This window comes from Caretta caretta, chromosome 1 (genome assembly GCF_965140235.1).
Source record: "Caretta caretta isolate rCarCar2 chromosome 1, rCarCar1.hap1, whole genome shotgun sequence".
Lineage (NCBI taxonomy): Eukaryota > Metazoa > Chordata > Testudines > Cheloniidae > Caretta > Caretta caretta.
In genome coordinates this window covers 119,943,245-119,961,705 of record NC_134206.1, presented here as the reverse complement: position 1 = coordinate 119,961,705, position 18,461 = coordinate 119,943,245, and the positions used below count along the sequence as shown (strand labels likewise).

Genomic DNA, 18,461 nt, shown 5'->3' with positions numbered 1-18,461 from the left:
CCAAGCGGGCTGCAACAGAGGCACCCCCATGGCCCTGGGAGCCAGAAGAGAGTGTGCCTGTCACAGTGTTAACAAGAAGCGGGGTGGATACAGATCGGGGAGGGCGAATTCGAGAGTTACAGGAATCTGACCCAGGACTGGAAGGCATCATGAAACTTGGGGACAGGCATGTGCCAAAGGTGGAACTAATGGAAGGGATTTGGTGTGTCTTAACAACTGAGGGACCGGTAATGTTGTGCCCTCAGAGAAGTCGGACGGCTTTCTTAAGCTGGGTGCATGGGAGCTTGGCAGGGGGACACCCCGGGTTTGAGGAGGCACTGGGAACTTTAAAAAGGTTGTGCTGGTGGCCAGGAATGGCAGCTGATTTAAAATCACGTCTGGAACATTGTTTGGACTGTCACAGTTACTGCCCTTTGTCTTAATGAGAATAAGGGCCCGAGAATCAAAGGGCACAGGATTTTCTCCATATGAGGCTCTCACGGAAAGGCCCAGGGAACTGTGGGAAAATCTACTTATCCCAGTACCTGGGGAAGTCACTACACACAGCTTAACACAAGAATGGATTTGAACTCTAATTGACCATGTAAAACAAGTACAGCAGGCAGTGACCTGGCAAGACGAGCAAGGAGCAGCAAGCCTGGTATGACCTGCCCGGGGAGCATGATTTACCCACGGTGGGAGATCTAGTGATGTACAAGATTCCAGGTCAACACCATCCATTCCCAGCTCCTAAATGGAAGGGCCTCTATTTTGTCCTTGAAAAGGGCCCAGTCTGCTATTATTGGGTACAGAGAATGGAGGACAGGAGTTGGTTCACTGCATGCAAATAAAAAGGTACAAACAGGGTATTGGGAAAGGATGTGTAAATTTTGTTATGTGTGTATTACAGGTTAATTCAAAAAGGAGAAAAGAATGAAAATTCCCCGGCACTGGGTGGAACAATTACTAGTGCTAATCACAATTGTCACATTTACAAATTCTGTTCAGCTCCCACAATGTGAAGTGTCAAAAGGAGGAAACACATGATGGCTACACATGCAACCTGTGGTAATAAAGCTAATGAAGACTATGGGTATGTCTACACTACCCACCGGATCGGCATGCAGCGATCGATCCCCGCGCACTCTCCCATCAACTCCTGTATTCCACCGCCACGAGAGGCACAGGCAGGGTTGACGGGGGAGCGTCAGCAGTCCACTCACCGCGGTGAAGTTATTCACGTAGCTGAAGTTGCATACCTTAGATTGATTCCCCCCCCCACCCCAGTGTAGACCAGGGCTAAGATAATCTCCCCACAGAAAGATGTTCCACTAATACTCCAACAGGAATTTGGCAGCGTTGGTATATGGTTTATGGATTAGATGGGGGAATCCCAACACAGTGGAGAATATCAAATTTATCAAGAAATATTGCATGGTACTCCCTGGGTGCTGCCATGGTTAATGATAGTGGAAAACACAGTTACCCAGCTATGTGGTTTGTTACAGAGAGTCCAAAGAATATAACCCTCTGGTCTCCTGGAGCAAATGAACCCTCTTGGGAAAATAGGGCCCCACATTTAGGGTGTGATGTTACCATATGTAACCACAATGGTACTTCCATGGAAAATAATCCCCGAAGGTGTGATTGTTATGTACATATTACATTGGATGTAAAATCCCCTTTGGGAAGCTGGCGGTATGATGAGTTAACCATTTTACAGAATGTAAGTCTACAGGTGATATGGATGCCAAGTTAGAAGAATCCAAATTTAAAGTAGCCACAGCCTAGAGCTGAGAATATTCCCCGATGAGCAAATATATGGGAGCCATTGTGGGAGCAGGTGCAGCCAGCACTTTTTAGCGTGTCCTTTCACTCTATTCTAGGGGTTGGATGCCCCAAGGCTTGGTGGGTGGACCAAATCCATCCTAATTGTAGTATGTACCTAAAAGGATTGAAACAACAATTCAATTGGTGGGTGAGGGGACACACCTGGAATCGTTGCTAGAAAGGGGATTGTGGGCAGCGGGGAACATGATGCTGGGTACATGGAATCTGGGGGACGAGTGGGTAACCAAACAATTAGTAAGCCAAAATGTGAGATTTCAACAACAAATTAATGAATTAATGTCACAGCAACTATCAGCAATTGCCACAGGGTGGAAGACAGCAGTAAAGGTAAACTTGCAGTTAACTCATTGGGCAGGGGACCTGGTGACATGGGTGGGGGATGGCTTCAGGAGATTAACATGGGGAGAAGTGTGTGTAGGTACTCATAATGCTCAGTTAATAATGGATATTATAAGAGATGCTTGGTCAGAACAATGGCCTCAGTATTAAATTGGGAGGCTAGCCCATATTTATCCACAATTGCAAAAACATACCCATCTACCTGGAAAATAACATCCCTGACTTGTGGGGACAGTTCCTGTGTAATTGTTACTATGATATCATGGGAAGGAAATGCAAATAAGGTGGTCCCCTTGAACCCTATGGGAGTAACTAGGGAAGGGGGAGCAAGTTGGGAGCCACTAGGAAATGGGGGGGGGGTAAATTGGACTGTCATCACATTAAGCAGTTGTATATCTAGAGGAGGAATATGGATGTGCCCCTCTCCTATGACTATGGAGGAGCAGGATCAATGGCCTATTGCAAGAGGGGGGCATTTAAGGATAATGAATATGAAGTACGGTGTATTCTGTTGGGAATGTATGCAGTCCTGCAATATAACACCAGGTGGCAAAATCCTTCCAGTATATGACCAAATTATGAACTTCTATACACTGCCACCTGGACTATGGTGCACCAAAGGATCAGTGGACTTAAACAGTTGAACCAGCACCTACTACCCCATGCCATACCAAGTAGTTGAATTGGTTTGGACAATACCAGATTTCACTGCGGATATTCAATGGACCCACAGTATGGACAAGAGTACACAAAGATTACAAGAGCAACTTGCTGCAAGTGCCAACAGTTGGACACACTTACAATACACACTACGGGATGGTGCTGACAAAATTTTAACCCTATCAAAGGAGGCGAAGCAGTGTTTTTGGTGGTGACCAAGCTGTTGGACCATACTGCAGTCATCAGGACTAGTGGTGGTGTTGTGGATTATCATAGCAGCTGATGTTTTGTTAACTGTATTTGTGTTATGTTGCATATGGAAATGATCAAGGGAGGCACAACCCCCTAGAGAACAGCCACTAATTATAGCCTTTAAGTAATGTAGTAAGCCCTCTCCACCAGTGTACTAGACAATCCAGACCCAACCTTCTCGGGCCCTCTGTAATGGGAAGTCTGTAACTCTAATTGGAATAGGTGTGGTATGCCCTTTCGAGAGAAGGTGCAGGGCACAGTACTACACAAGGGGCAGTGGGACAGATGGAATATCGACACCTTCCACCTTGATGCCTGGCCCTATCAGGAAGTGTGTCGCCATATATCCTATGCTTTTCCAGGGATACCTGGGCAGGAGGATCCCAAAAGAAAAAAGGGGGAGGAATGTTAGGATATAGACATTCAGGTCTGTCTGTAAAGGCCTATACTTTAAGATTTAGGTATATGTTTATCATTTAGCTAATTCATAGAATCATAGAATATCAGAGTTGGAAGGGACCTCAGAAGGTCATCTAGTCCAACCCCCTGCTCAAAGCAGGACCAATCCCCAATTAAATCATCCCAGCCAGGGCTTTGTCAAGCCTGACCTTAAAAACTTCTAAGGAAGGAGATTCTACCACCTCCCTAGGTAACGCATTCCAGTGTTTCACCACCCTCCTAGTGAAAAAGTTTTTCCTAATATCCAACCTAAACCTCCCCCACTGCAACTTGAGACCATTACTCCTTGTCCTGTCCTCTTCTACCGCTGAGAATAGTCTAGATCCATCCTCTCTGGAACCACCTCTCAGGTAGTTGAAAGCAGCTATCAAATCCCCCCTCATTCTTCTCTTCTGCAGACTAAACAATCCCAGTTCCCTCAGCCTCTCCTCATAAGTCATGCGTTCCAGACCCCTAATCATTTTTGTTGCCCTTCGCTGGACTCTCTCCAATTTATCCACATCCTTCTTGTAGTGTGGGGCCCAAAACTGAACACAGTCCTCCAGATGAGGCCTCACCAATGTCGAATAGAGGGGAACGATCACGTCCCTCGATCTGCTCGCTATGCCCCTACTTATACATCCCAAAATGCCATTGGCCTTCTTGGCAACAAGGGCACACTGCTGACTCATATCCAGCTTCTCGTCCACTGTCACCCCTCGGTCCTTTTCCGCAGAACTGCTGCCTAGCCATTCGGTCCCTAGTCTGTAGCGGTGCATTGGGTTCTTCCGTCCTAAGTGCAGGACCCTGCACTTATCCTTATTGAACCTCATCAGATTTCTTTTGGCCCAATCCTCCAATTTGTCTAGGTCCCTCTGTAGCCTATCCCTCCCCTCCAGCATATCTACCACTCCTCCCAGTTTAGTATCATCCACAAATTTGCTGAGAGTGCAATCCACACCATCCTCCAGATCATTTATGAAGATATTGAATAAAACCGGCCCCAGGACCAACCCCTGGGGCACTCCACTTGACACCGGCTGCCAACTAGACATGGAGCCATTGATCACTACCCGTTGAGCCCGACAATCTAGCCAACTTTCTACCCACCTTATAGTGCATTCATCCAGCCCATACTTCTTTAACTTGCTGACAAGCATACTGTGGGAGACCGTGTCAAAAGCTTTGCTAAAGTCAAGAAACAATACATCCACTGCTTTCCCTTCATCCACAGAACCAGTAATCTCATCATAGAAGGCGATTAGATTAGTCAGGCATGACCTTCCCTTGGTGAATCCATGCTGACTGTTCCTGATCACTTTCCTCTCATGTAAGTGCTTCAGGATTGATTCTTTGAGGACCTGCTCCATGATTTTTTGGGGACTGAGGTGAGGCTGACTGGCCTGTAGTTCCCAGGATCCTCCTTCTTCCCTTTTTTAAAGATTGGCACTACATTAGCCTTTTTCCAGTCATCTGGGACTTCCCCCGTTTGCCACGAGTTTTCAGAGATAATGGCCAATGGCTCTGCAATCACAGCCGCCAATTCCTTTAGCACACTCGGATGCAACTCGTCCGGCCCCATGGACTTGTGCACATCCAGCTTTTCTAAATAGTCCCTAACCACCTCTTTCTCCACAGAGGGCTGGCCATCTACTCCCCATGCTGTGATGCCCAGCGCAGCAGTCTGGGAGCTGACCTTGTTAGTGAAGACAGAGGCAAAAAAAGCATTGCGTACATTAGCTCTTTCCACATCCTCTGTCACTAGGTTGCCTCCCTCATTCAGTAAGGGGCCCACACTTTCCTTGGCTTTCTTCTTGTTGCCAACATACCTGAAGAAACCCTTCTTGTTACTCTTGACATCTCTTGCTAGCTGCAGCTCTAGGTGCGATTTGACCCTCCTGATTTCATTCCTACATACCCGAGCAATATTTTTATACTCTTCCCTGGTCATATGTCCAACCTTCCACTTCTTGTAAGCTTCTTTTTTATGTTTAAGATCTGCTAGGATTTCACCGTTAAGCCAAGCTAGTCGCCTGCCATATTTACTATTCTTTCGACTCATCGGGATGGTTTGTCCCTGTAACCTCAACAGGGATTCCTTGAAATACAGCCAGCTCTCCTGGACTCCTTTCCCCTTCATGTTAGTCCCCCAGGGGATCCTACCCATCCGTTCCCTGAGGGAGTCGAAGTCTGCTTTCCTGAAGTCCAGTGTCCATATCCTGCTGCTTACCTTTCTTCCCTGTGTCAGGATCCTGAACTCAACCAACTCATGGTCACTGCCTCCCAGATTCTCATCCACTTTTGCTTCCCCCACTAATTCTTCCCGGTTTGTGAGGAGCAGGTCAAGAAAAGCTCCCCCCCAGTTGGCTCCTCTAGCACTTGCACCAGGAAATTGTCCCCTATGCTTTCCAAAAACTTCCTGGATTGTCTATGCACCACTGTATTGCTCTCCCAGCAGATATCAGGAAAATTAAAGTCACCCATGAGAACCAGGGCGTGCGATCTAGTAGCTTCTGCGAGTTGCCGGAAGAAAGCCTCATCCACCTCATCCCCCTGGTCCGGTGGTCTGTAGCAGACTCCCACCACTACATCACTCTTGTTGCTCACACTTCTAAACTTAATCCAGAGACACTCAGGTTTTTCTGCAGTTTCGTACCGGAGCTCTGAGCAGTCATACTGCTCCCTTACATACAGTGCAACTCCCCCACCTTTTCTGCCCTGCCTGTCCTTCCTGAACAGTTTATAACCATCCATGACAGTACTCCAGTCATGTGAGTTATCCCACCAAGTCTCTGTTATTCCAATCACATCATAATTCCTTGACATCACCAGGACCTCCAGTTCTCCCTGCTTGTTTCCAAGGCTTTGTGCATTCGTATATAAACACTTGAGATAACCTGCTGATCGCCCCTCATTCTCAGTATGAGGCAGGAGCCCTCCCCTCACAGATGTTCCTGCCTGTGCTTCCTCCCGGTATCCTTCTTTCCCACTTACCTCAGGGCTTTGGTCTCCTTCCCCTGGTGAACCTAGTTTAAAGCCCTCCTCACTAGGTTAGCCGCCTGCTCGCAAAGATGCTCTTCCCTCTCTTCGTAAGGTGGAGCCCATCTCTGCCCAGCACTCCTCCTTCATGGAACACCATCCTATGGTCAAAGAATCCAAAGCCTTCTCTCCGACACCACCTGCGTAGCCATTCGTTGACTTCCACGATTCGACGGTCCCTACCCAGGCCTTTTCCTTCCACGGAGGGGATGGACGAGAACACCACTTGCGCCTCAAACTCCTTTATCCTTCTTCCCAGAGCCACGTAGTCCTCAGTGATCCACTCAAGGTCATTCTTGGCAGTATCATTGGTGCCCACGTGGAGAAGCAGGAAGGGGTAGCGATCCGAGGGCTTGATGAGTCTTGGCAGTCTCTCTGTCACATCACGAATCTTAGCCCCTGGCAAGCAGCAGACTTCTCGGTTTTCCCGGTCAGGGCGGCAGATAGATGACTCAGTCCCCCAGAGGAGAGAGTCCCCGACCACCACCACCTGCCTCCTTCTCTTGGAAGTGGTGGTCATGGAACCCCCAATATCAGGACAGTGCATCTCATGCCTTCCAACCAGCAGAGTCTCCTTCTGCTTTCTTAGTTATAGAGGTATAAAAGACAGAATCAAAGGAATAAGCCCTCTAGCACCATTGTTTGAAACAGACCTTAAATTCCATGTTTACTCAGAGTACTTCTTTAAGGGGATGAAATCACATGCATCTTACAAAATGGGCTAGCCTACTTTTGGTTTTGTTTACCAATTTTAGTCTGTATTTTAAGAAGGAACATACAGGAAGCACAGTCCTGAAGGTGTACACCTAAAATACATAATTGCATATCAGATTCAAACTAATGTGCATATTGTAACGAGACTATGATAGTCTGAAAGTGAGACAAACTGAATAAATAACCATAAATGCCAAGATTTCAACAATGGCAATAGTTTTACTTTTCCTAAGGCCTGTACAGAGGATATAGTGTTTGGGGTGATGGCTAATAGTTACATGTTTTCCCAGTCTGCTCAAAGCAAGCAGAACTCAGCATACAGATGTTTGATTATTGTTGTGGCATATGAAACGACTAGTGAACCATTACATTCATTCATCTATTTCAGCAAAACTGGATGTAAGAACAGGATGATTACTGCAACTATACTTTGAGATCACACCACAAAACACTGTGTACTGATATGAGATTTTAATGCATGGAAAAAGTGCCTGTTTTGGCACTTCTCTCCCCCCAACAGAGACATGAATATCTAGTACTTGCATTGGTCTGAAGTGGGTTTATTGTTATTGCAACAAGATAACTGTTCCCCTGCTGTTAAGCTAAAATTTTAACTAGCATCTGTTCTTAAGAAGTCAAGAAACTTAAAATGTGTGACTTGCTGACAGCTCTATGGGTAAAAAGCATTACAGTCATGCTAAACTACTTTTAGAAGGAACCACCACCATCAGCATCCGAATTCAAATAACTTTATTTCAATGTACATGAATTGAAACAAAATATAATTGAGATTTACAGACTTGAGAGAAATATATTGCTGGGCTGGCCCATTGGCAAGTCTTCTTCACTACTAAGCTGGGAGACTGATTAGATTTCCAGTCTTCACCTTGCTTGTTAGGCCAAAAAGGAGCTGAAAGTGCCATACGCTTATTCCCCAAGAGGACTGCATTGCTCTGCAATTAAGAACTAGTGTTTATAAAAACTGAAGAAGAAACCCATCCACTCTTCAGCTAGATAAACTGAACTCCATGCTAGCCTCAGAGCTTCAATGAGAGAGCGACCTCTTCTGAAAAAATACATCTATTACTAAAATCCTACTTCACTTGCGCTATTGTGGAAATTGCAGCTTTCGAGTATTAGGCTTCCACTGCAATTTTGTTTTAAATTAGCTTACTTTGCACAGTCCACAATTTTGCAAACATTTGAGGTTTGCAACACATGCTTTTCCCCCCATTAATACATTAAATGATCTTCAGTTCTACAGTGTTTTCCAGAGTTAGCAGAGACAGCAAAGCAATCACTATTGATCTTGCCTAATTCTGTGGATGCTGAGTGTACAGTATCTCGGTATGGACAAGTCTTCACAAAGCAGACAGGGCATGAAGGAGACCACTGTAGCAGGGCGTTCTGCACTAACATTCAATGCCTGTCGTATGTAAATGGCTAAAGTGATGACTTGATTTCTGCAGTTGTGTTAAGACTTTTAGTCTTCTGAATTTTATATTGTACTGGTTACTTTTTTTTTTTTAAATGAATGTAATATAGGTGCAAAATTTGCAGGCATATATAATAATTGAGTGTTTATATTGTTCCAGCAAATAGGTCTACTCTGGCTTTTCCAAATTACCGCTATTAAAAAAGGTCCATTACTACTTTTCTGCAATTTTCCATGTCTTGTCTGTAACTCGACCGCAATTATTTGAAGATCATCTCGCGATTCAGATAAGGCCTTATCTATTACTGAAGAGCAACAGTGCAATAAAATATAATGTACTGCCTCAAATCTAAAAACAAACATTGTCCCTTCTGATGTTCTTATCCTGCCTAATCTCTTGTACAAGCATCTGCTCTAAAATTCACAACCACAGAATTTATATTACATAACCCTGCAAGCAAGGGTGTTTTCAGTACACTTGTTGTGTGCTATTACATGCTGGCTCAGCTGCAACATGCGGTGTACGTACTTGGTAAATGGGAATTTCTTTTGACAGTCGACTTGAAAATTTACAAATGCTAAGACTGTTTTACAATTTATAGTCCAATGTAGTTAAGTTAGTCAATGCTACACTAGGGCACTATAAGATAAAGCAATGCTTTAAGATGCACTATTCCGGTAACAGTTATTTGCAATTCTTGCCTCTTTAAGTTTCCTTTACTGAAAATATGATAAATGGTATAAAATATGGAGATGTAGATTATGGAAATGTTTTGAAATAACAGATTAAATTTATGGTCAGTTCCCAGATGATACGTGGTTCAAAGGGGCTCAGATTTTCAACCTACTTCCAAAGACAAACAAATAGTTGGAATTTCTTCGAATGTGAATCAGTTTATAAAATTGTACAGAAAAATGGAGTACTATGTGCAAACATACTGAAATCAACAGACTTTATAAAAACGTTCCTAGAAATGTACCAAGCTTAAACAAAAAATGATATACAAAGATTTACAGCTGAGCTTTTAGTCATCATCAGAATCTGAATCATATTTTTTTCCTCTGATGGTTCTCTTGTCCAGCTTTGTGACACTGGTTCCAAATTTCTTTTGGCTCTGAAAAGGTGGGTCCATCAAGTTTCCACTAGAAAGAAATAAAATTTTGCTGTTTAAAGTGAAAAGGTAAAAAAAAATATTGACACCAGCACAGACCAGGAGAAGCTGTTAGTTCGACAAATCTGTTTAAAGAAAAAGGGGTTGGGATCAATAGTGGGTAGGAGGAGCATATTCTTTCTATACCCTTAATCTCCCCTTCCACACTAAATCCAGAGATTGACAGAGAAAGTAAGACTAAGACAGCAAGGTTGTACTATCTTGCTTATGCAGCTGCCTCCTCTAAAGCAAGGTTCTTGAGGAGAACTAGTCGGGAGCCCAGAGAGCAGGACATAGGAGACTAGGATTCCAGAGTAGTGTAGACGTACAGAGCCTCCACACTAGGGATGGGCAAACTTTTTGGCCCGAGGGCCACATCAGGGTTGCAAAACTGTATGGAGGGCCGGGTAGAAAAGGCTGTACTGCCCCGAACAGCCTGGCCCTGCCACCTATCCGACCCCTCCCACTTCCCGCCCCCGACTGCCCGCCTCAGAACCCCCGACCCATCCAACCCACCCTGCTCCTTGTCCCCTGAACGCCCCCTCCCGAGACCCCCCCGCCCCAACTGCTCCCCCAGAACCCCACCCCCTATCCAACCTCCACCCCCCAACTGCCCTGAAACCTATCTACACCCCCACCCCCTCACAGCCCCCCCCCGGGACTCCCACGCCTATCCAACCCCCTCTGCTCCCCATCCCCTGACCACACCCACCCCCCCAGAACCTCCGTCCCCTCTTCTCTGACTGCCCTCCGGGACCCCCTGCCCCTTAACCAACCCCCGCCCCCCTTACCATGCTGCTCAGAGCAGCATGTCTGGCAGCCGTGCCGCTTGGCTGGAGCCAGACACACTGCCCTGCAGGACCTCACAGCCCCACTGCCCAGAGTGCTGCCCGCGTGGCAGCGTAGCTGTGGGGGAGGAGGGACAGTGGGGGAGCAGCCAGGGGCTAGCCTCCCCGGCTGGGAGCTCAAGGGCTGGGCAGGACAGTCCCCGGGGCCGGATGTGGCTCATGGGCCGTAGTTTGCCCACCTCTGCTCCATGCAGATGGCTGTAGCCTACAGTGTACCCCTAGTTATCTGCAGGGTTTGCGGCTCATTTTACAGAGGGAGGGCTAATAGACCTAGATGGGAGAAACTCTGTAAGGAGAACCTAATACAGGTTTCCTCCCACCTCATCCCCTCCTCCAAGTTTTACCACATGAGGAATGGGCCAGCCCATCAATATTTACTAGATTCAAGACCCTATACCATTCACAGAATAGGTTTTCCCATATAAGTTACAATCCAGCAAGTCCACTTGTTCCTCATTTGTTGGATCCTACTAGTATATTCTCTTTGGCCAACCCCTCTCTGCTTGCTTGCTACTGGTGTGGAAGAAAGGGAAAAGGAAAGAGGAAGCGGACGTTCCCCCAGACACTCTTATAGATTAACGAAGTGCCCAAACGAAAACAGAGTTCTATAAAGGCACTGAAAAAATGCAATACTTAGACTAGGAGTGTGTTAACTATCGCTTAGCTCCCATGAGACTACAATATACTGTTCTCATTCTACTTTAAGAAAGAAGCACCCCGTTTGGAATGAAAATACATTCTACAATTTGGAGATTTAACATTCAAATAAAAGCAGATGAGTTTAATGGAAAACCTTCCCTATTTTTAATAACTTGGCTTTAAAAAAGTAAAGAATATTAAAAGCAAAAGAAGGTACATTATCAAGGTTTACCTTTTAACCACATAAATCAGTAAATTCAGATTGCACATCCCACAATATCCAAACTCTATCCCTGGTTTTTACTATCCATGTTTTTCCATTAATGATCACAAGACACAAGGCTGTGTGACAGTTCTTTGCAAATGCAACATAATAGAAATCATTTGCACTTTTTTCAGTAAGAGACTTTTTAAAGTCAAATTGTATTTAAACTACATTTTGCTATCACCTTGGACAGGCACATGCCCCATACCCAGATGAACAGTGCAAATGTGAAGATATCCTGTAAAGACTGAATTAGTTTGGGAGGAAAGACTGGGCCTTCAGCTGACCCATGAAGAAGCAGCTGTAAAGAGAGTGGGTGGGAACTGGTTATCTTAAAGCCCAAAGACCAGAGCTTTGTTTTCACTACTCTTGAGTAAAAAAAAAAGTTTTCCCAATACTTTCTCAAGAGGCACTTCCCTTGGTTTTCCTTGCCAAAAGTTTATTGCTGTAACAGCTGGATTATTAGCTCACTTTGGTCTTGGGCACACTAAACAACAAGATCAACAGAACCTTTATGCAAAAAATGAATCTGTAAATATAACCCTCACACATTAACTTTAAAAACCAAATATATTAATTACCTGTAATTAATTATGTCTGAACAGCCTAATCTCCATTCTAAGGTTTCTGTGGTGAAGTCATCCGTATTACCAAGATCAGTAAAGCCAACAATAAAATCTTGCGTTTTTCCATCTTTTACTAGTGCTAGAGTGGGAATTACTTTGATGCCTAATCTCTCACACAGGAATGGAGATTTTTCAGCATTTAATTTTAGGAATTTTGTTTCAATGTGTTTTTTTGAAAGTGCTGCCAAATGCTTGTCTAATATCATGCATCTGTGAAAAAAAAATTCAAATACTCATGAGTTAGGTATCACAAAGGCCATAAATCATTTAAGTCTACTTCAGTGCTGAATTCTTGATTATTAAGGTCATAGTTGAAGAATCAACATTACAGACATAACTTGTTACTTTTGGTTTTACATTAAGGGAAAAATAAAATATTCAAGAACTTCAACTTACATTATCTGGATTTCAAGATCATCAAAATAATTGATTTGAGTTACTTTGACATTGTGGTGGTGGAACTTTGGATAACACATTCCTTCCTTGAAGCCTCTGGCTGCTAGCAGTTCATAGGGAACACACTCATCTTTCATTAGGGTGTGTTCTTGCTCACACTGAAGTATTTGGGAATTTTGCTATTGAACTTCAGCAGGAACAAGATCAGGCCCACGTTTTTAAGAAGCAATTTAGTGAGATTTGTTCAGTGATTAATAATCAACACCAAATTTTTTCCTCTGCTACCAAGTTTTCCAATGACCCTTTTCTAGGAATAAATCCATTATTTCAAAATGAATTTTATAGAAATAAAATAGAAACGTTCCCTTACTCTAGTCTGTTTCCCAGCATAGCTGCTCAGCTCAATATTAATGAACCTCCTGCCTCAAAGCTAAGCAACTACGATGATGTGAAGCAAAATGCTCTCCTAGAAATCCTGTCCACAGACTGTAGTGAATATTTTCAGGTATCAGTTTACCAAGCTGGTCAACATAATCAGATGGTGTTCTAAAACAAGTCCCATGTTAAGAGTTTAGGATGCTTATTTAGTCTTAGTAGAAACATGACTGATTGCAGGCCCCCCAGCTCAGTGAGATTTGACAGACCTGTTGATTTTAAAACCTCTACATTCAGTTCCACTTGCTGCTTTTGGAATAGTTTATTTACTTTTACACATTCTTAGCATCACAAGAGTCTCTTTAAAATAAGGTATTTACTGTACCTGAAGGTTGTATCTTTATAGAAATGGCAAACCACATTTTTACTCTCTTTGACTTCTCGGAAAAAGTCTCTCTCACTTGGGATTTCTCTATATTCTCCATGTCCTTTTGAGAGCCATTCCTATGATCAGAAAGTAAAAAGTTAGTACAGTGTTTCTTAATTGTATTTAATCTATTCTGAGAACAATATTAGTTTTAGAGAAATCCCTAACATGACATGTTATAAAAATGTTTATATTAAATAAAAAAGACTGCCATCTGAAAGCTTAAATAAAAGATTAGAATCCTAAAAAAAGAGGGGAAGGGCCAGAAGGGTTTTACTGGGAAACAGTTGGAAGTCAAACTATAGCAGCTAGACAGGAAAAGAAACTACTTTTCCCTCTTCTCCCCCTGCACAATGGATGAAAAACCACTGGTCTGGACATGGCTGCTGGGTTAACCTGCCCAAATATTTTTTTGTGGGGTAGAAGAGGAGAAGTTATCACTGCTTTGGTGAGAGCTGTAGTCCTTGTACAGAATACGATACACTTCCATAGTATAACCTCCTACAAAGAGATTAAAGCACCAGTATTCAAGAGAGGATATAAACCCCGAAATTCTTTCAACAATTTTGGGAGCCTCAAAATTGCAATACTGACTGCCCTCTTCCTAAAGTAATTGTATACTGAAAAAAAACAATCAAAGCATGGCACCTATAATCATTAAACAAAAAATATCACTGAAAGCATGACACAGTACACTTTAAAACTGATTTACTTTCAGTTGTCCCTATATAGAAAATGCAGATCAATACATTTGTAAAACTTGTGAAATATGCATTAGCATCTCAACATTATAAAGGTCACCAGAGGTGGCTTTACAACAGATACATTAAGTATTTAGATAATCTTTAAAATGCCAATTGTATACAAACGAAAAGTTCCTCAACATCTAGTTTCAGTCCAAATACCCCAACGTAAGCCAGTTTTCCAGAACAACATGCATGCAATTATACACACAAAAATGCATGCTTGTTTACACTTACTGAATACAGAGTTACAATTTCACAAGGGAAAAGTTATAATTGGACGTGCAGTTGCAGTAATTGCATGATTAGGTGTGCAGATGTGTGCCTGCAATTTTGAAAGTGTAGTCCTTTATAATAAAAATTACTTTGCACTGAATGGAGAAGGATGGAGTAAGCTAGATATTTACAAGCAGTACTTGCTTTTCCAAAGCTAAATCTCAAGTTGCCTATTTTTTAAAGTTAAAACAAAGCAATTTTAACAAGATACCAGTGCAAAAAAAGCATGTTACCCTAGGAAGGAGTGAACTGAATTAAAAAGATGTCATGAATATCCTGAATGTTGTCCATGCTCATGGTGCCTAGTATAGACTAATTATTTTGATTTTATTTAATCAATACAAAGAAGAAGACAGAGTCAACAACAAACTAAACTGTTCAAGGAAAATCAGCAACAGAGAGAGAGATGTTACGTTATCAAAAAATATGTTCAGGTCTACCTTGAGTCAGAACTATTGAGATTCCATATCCCTCAGCATTCCAGCCTAACAATGACAGATATCCAGCTGCATCTACATCTCAAAACCTGGTATTGGCCACCACCGTTCCCTTCACAACTGGAATGCCCTCTTTCCCCCTCAGATCACTGCCCAGTTTCATAATTTTTGAGGCTTGACTGTACTAGGTAGGGAAACCCAAAGGACTTCCCTATTTGCAGCTCAAGTTCCACACCAGTTGTTAAGAAAACCCAAACTATGTTGTAAAAGATTTTTGGGAAACATCAAGATCAGCAGCTTAATGAGATGGTTGCAACAGCAAGGTAGGATCATTTTCTGCCCATGCAAAAAGTCATGAGCAAATAAGTTTTCTTCATATACATCCCAAAGTCTTACTGGATTGTGAGAAGCCCCTTTGCAGAAGCAGGATAGGTGACCAGCCCTCTAAAGAGCTGGGAGAGGACATGCACCATTCCTTTTGTAAAATGCCTCAAAAAACAGGGAGGGAGGGACTTGCATACTACCACGAGAAGACTTCAGATGTTTAGAAGTTTGGAGGAAGGGGATCCCTAAGGCCTGTTGGCATGTGTGCATTACTGGTGTTTTCAGTCAGTAATATCTGAGGTCTCAATCACCTGAATATTAACAATCAAATCCAAATATCAGTTTATTCGCTTACCCTTCTCTTAATCCAGAATTTTTTTTAAAAATACACGTATGTATAATTTTGATATAACCAAACTGTTCTAAATCAAGGCCTAAAAATTCAAGTGTGTTAGACCTGTTGTATTCTATGATTCTATGCCAAATTTCAGCCCACACAGCAAGTGTACTGTTATTCAACACCCACCCACCCCTCAGATTTTCTATCAAACACCAACAGAATCAACTATGGCGGTCTTTGCTATAGTGCATAAAGCATTCTTTGACGTTCAGAATCTAAAATGCTGCCAGAAAATTACTTGTTTCTGCTGCTGGGATTTCTTTAGTGCTTCAAGCCTCCTTTCTTTAAGGCGTTCCAATTCATCTTCATCCATCTGGTCCAATTTCTGAATCTCAGCATCCAGCTGTTCTTCTACTACTTTAGTAGTCTGAAGCATTTGATTTTCCAGAACTTTTGAAAACATTTCAACAGAAGTATCAGCAGCCATTCTTCTGGACATTCAGTACACTCCTTATAGCTGCAAAATACAATACATGAAAGTAGAGATGAATACCATAAAACAATACTTATTTTAAGCCTTTAGTTCATATCCTGATCAGGCCAGTCTCTTATCCATAGCGTGCTGTGTAGCAAAACTGGGGGTGGAGAAAAGAGAGACAGTGCCTATCCCATTAGCAACTAATATGCAGACAGCTGTTTTCTTCATGGGGATTTACAACTCTGTAGACAATACTTACACCGTACACACACAAGAACAAAGATTCCAGTCATATCCTATTCTCTGACTCCCTAGGCCAGCTGCTAAAATAGCACATTCAGCTTGGAGAGGGAAGCCCAGGTTCACAAAGGGCACGTCAGTGTCAGTTTTAGGCATCACTGTGATCCACAACACCAACACCAACACCTCATTTCCGCCTAACTCTGCAGGTACCTAAACTCACTCAGTGACTAAGTTTTCAGGGTGGAAATTCCCTACATATGTTTCTGCCTGTCGCCATGTGCACTGCTGTCTCCCTGTAGGTGTCTGGCTACCTACCTATCTCATGCCTAAGGCCTAGCTGGATCCACAAACCAGGGGAGATAGGAGAACCTATCTCACCCATAGGTCCTGAACTGGTAACCATGTGCAGAGGCTGCCTAATGCCACAAAACAGCCCGGGGAAGAGTGGGAGGTGGATCTCCCTCATGATCTTTAGCAGAGTGGTTAGGATACTGTCATAAATATAAAGGGAAGGGTAAACCCCTTTGAAATCCCTCCTGGCCAGGGGAAAGCTCCTCTCACCTGTAAAGGGTTAAGAAGCTAAAGGTAACCTCGCTGGCACCTGACCAAAATGACCAATGAGGAGACAAGATACTTTCAAAAGCTGGGAGGAGGGAGACAACACCCAGGATGTGAGAGAGCCCTTGTTCAAGTCTCCCCTCTGCCCTATGAGAAGAGATCTGAACAGGCATCTGCCACCTGTCATGTGAGTGAGAAACTGACTGCTCTGGACAGAAGCATAGGCTCAATCTTTCTCTGAGGAGATCCTCCTTGTGTTGAATTTCAGACACACATCATATCAGGAATAAGGAGGAAAAAGAGCTGCAGGAACTCACTAAGTTTCCCACATAATGCTCCATATTTACTTTACTTCTAGTTATGTAGTGCTGTGTGGTGGTTTTGTAACAGGCTTACACAGCAGGGCGAGAACAAGACCATTCAGCTCAGGACCTGAACAGCCTGCAAGCCAGTAGCCACCTATTTGTGCTACAAAATAAGCTGGCTGCCTTACGTCCCATACAGCTTAATTCCACCTAGCAAAATGAAGTGAAACTGCTTTTCCGAAACACTCTGCCCATGTGGGCCGAGAGCAGGTTCCAAAACGAGCATCAGCAGCTCCACTTCCCACCAGAGGAGGTGACAAGGTGGGTGCCTGACGGGTGGCAATTTTGCAACAGAAAAGCTTTAGAAACAGACTCCAATGAGAAACTGCTGAGCTTGAATTAATATGCAAACTAGATACCATTGACTGATTGGGGTTTGAATGGAGACTGGGAGCAGTTGGGTCATTACACACATCGTATCGAATAAATCTGTTAGCCTCTAAGGTGCCACAAGTCCTCCTGTTCTTTAAACGTGTGACAGGCACGCCCCCTCCAGCTGCTACCCCTCACAACTCCGGCCTATTGCGGCGCGGGGGTGCGGGAGAGGGGGCACCAGCACAGCGTGGCTGTAGGGCGACAGGGCCCCGAGCCAGGCAGAGGCACGGCTGAGTCTGCCCCGGCCAGGTGCCACACCCGGGGTCAAGGGATGCAGCAGCTAAACACGACGTATTACGCATGCGCGGCTCGCGCCAGCTGCAACAGCTACATTCACCGGCTCCAACCCTCCCCGCCCCAGGCAAACGGCCGGTGTCAATCCCAGGCCCCCCCGCCCCCCCCGAAAGGAGCCCGCAGCCGGGTCCCTGGGTCGGCAAGGGAAACGCTGCCGGACAGGACGGGCCGCTCGCAGTCCCCGCGCCGCAAGACTGGCGGCGGCGGCGCCCGCTCCCCTCGTCCGCGCGTCTCGCTACCCCAGCTCGTGCCTGGCGGCTCCGATGGTCCTTGACCCGCCTCACACTAGGGAGGATGGTGGTGAGGGGAGAGGCCACAGTGCGCACGCGCCAGCGCGACAGCCGCCTACGGAGAGGGCGCCAGACAAGGGCGCAGGAGGGACCCGCCGGCGCTGAGCCAGGCGCTCACTGCTGCCGCCGGCGCCCCCTCTGGCTGGAGGGCGAACAGCGGCAACAGGCGACACCCTCCCCTCTCACTACCAGGCCAGCCCCAGACTCCTCCCTTTATTGCCCCCGGCTTACTGCCCAGCCCTAGGCTCGCCCCCTCACTGCACCCTGCTGCCAGGGCCAGAGGTGAAAATTTCCCACCCACTCC

At 44.6% G+C, this 18,461-nt stretch overlaps 1 protein-coding gene across 2 annotated transcripts; it reads right to left on the bottom strand.

Annotated features, from left to right (window-relative positions):
- Nucleotides 1–8,005: 8,005 nt before the first annotated feature.
- TXNDC9 (thioredoxin domain containing 9) lies at nt 8,006–18,210 on the bottom strand. Of its 2 annotated transcripts, none has more exons than XM_048858071.2 (5): nt 18,119–18,210; nt 15,853–16,071; nt 13,393–13,511; nt 12,192–12,446; nt 8,006–9,850 (listed from the first exon to the last, which is right to left on the bottom strand). In XM_048858071.2, the coding sequence occupies exons 2-5, from the start codon at nt 16,051–16,053 to the stop codon at nt 9,733–9,735; spliced, it is 693 nt and encodes a 230-aa protein (XP_048714028.2). In that variant the 5' UTR covers nt 16,054–16,071; nt 18,119–18,210; the 3' UTR covers nt 8,006–9,732. The 2 variants fall into 2 exon arrangements, with proteins under 2 accessions (XP_048714028.2, XP_048714036.2); XM_048858079.2 differs by having other exon boundaries at nt 18,107–18,209.
- Nucleotides 18,211–18,461: the final 251 nt, after the last annotated feature.

Bases quoted from the DNA above. Each gene is read 5' to 3' on its own strand.
- TXNDC9 (XM_048858071.2), bottom strand. From the start codon at position 16,053: ATGTCCAGAAGAATGGCTGCTGATACTTCTGTTGAAATGTTTTCAAAA. The intron at 13,512-15,852 runs GTAATTTTCTGG...TTCTGATCATAG, and splicing joins AATCCCAGCAGCAGAAACAA to GAATGGCTCTCAAAAGGACA. The intron at 12,447-13,392 runs GTACAGTAAATA...TTTTTTTCACAG, and splicing joins TATAAAGATACAACCTTCAG to ATGCATGATATTAGACAAGC.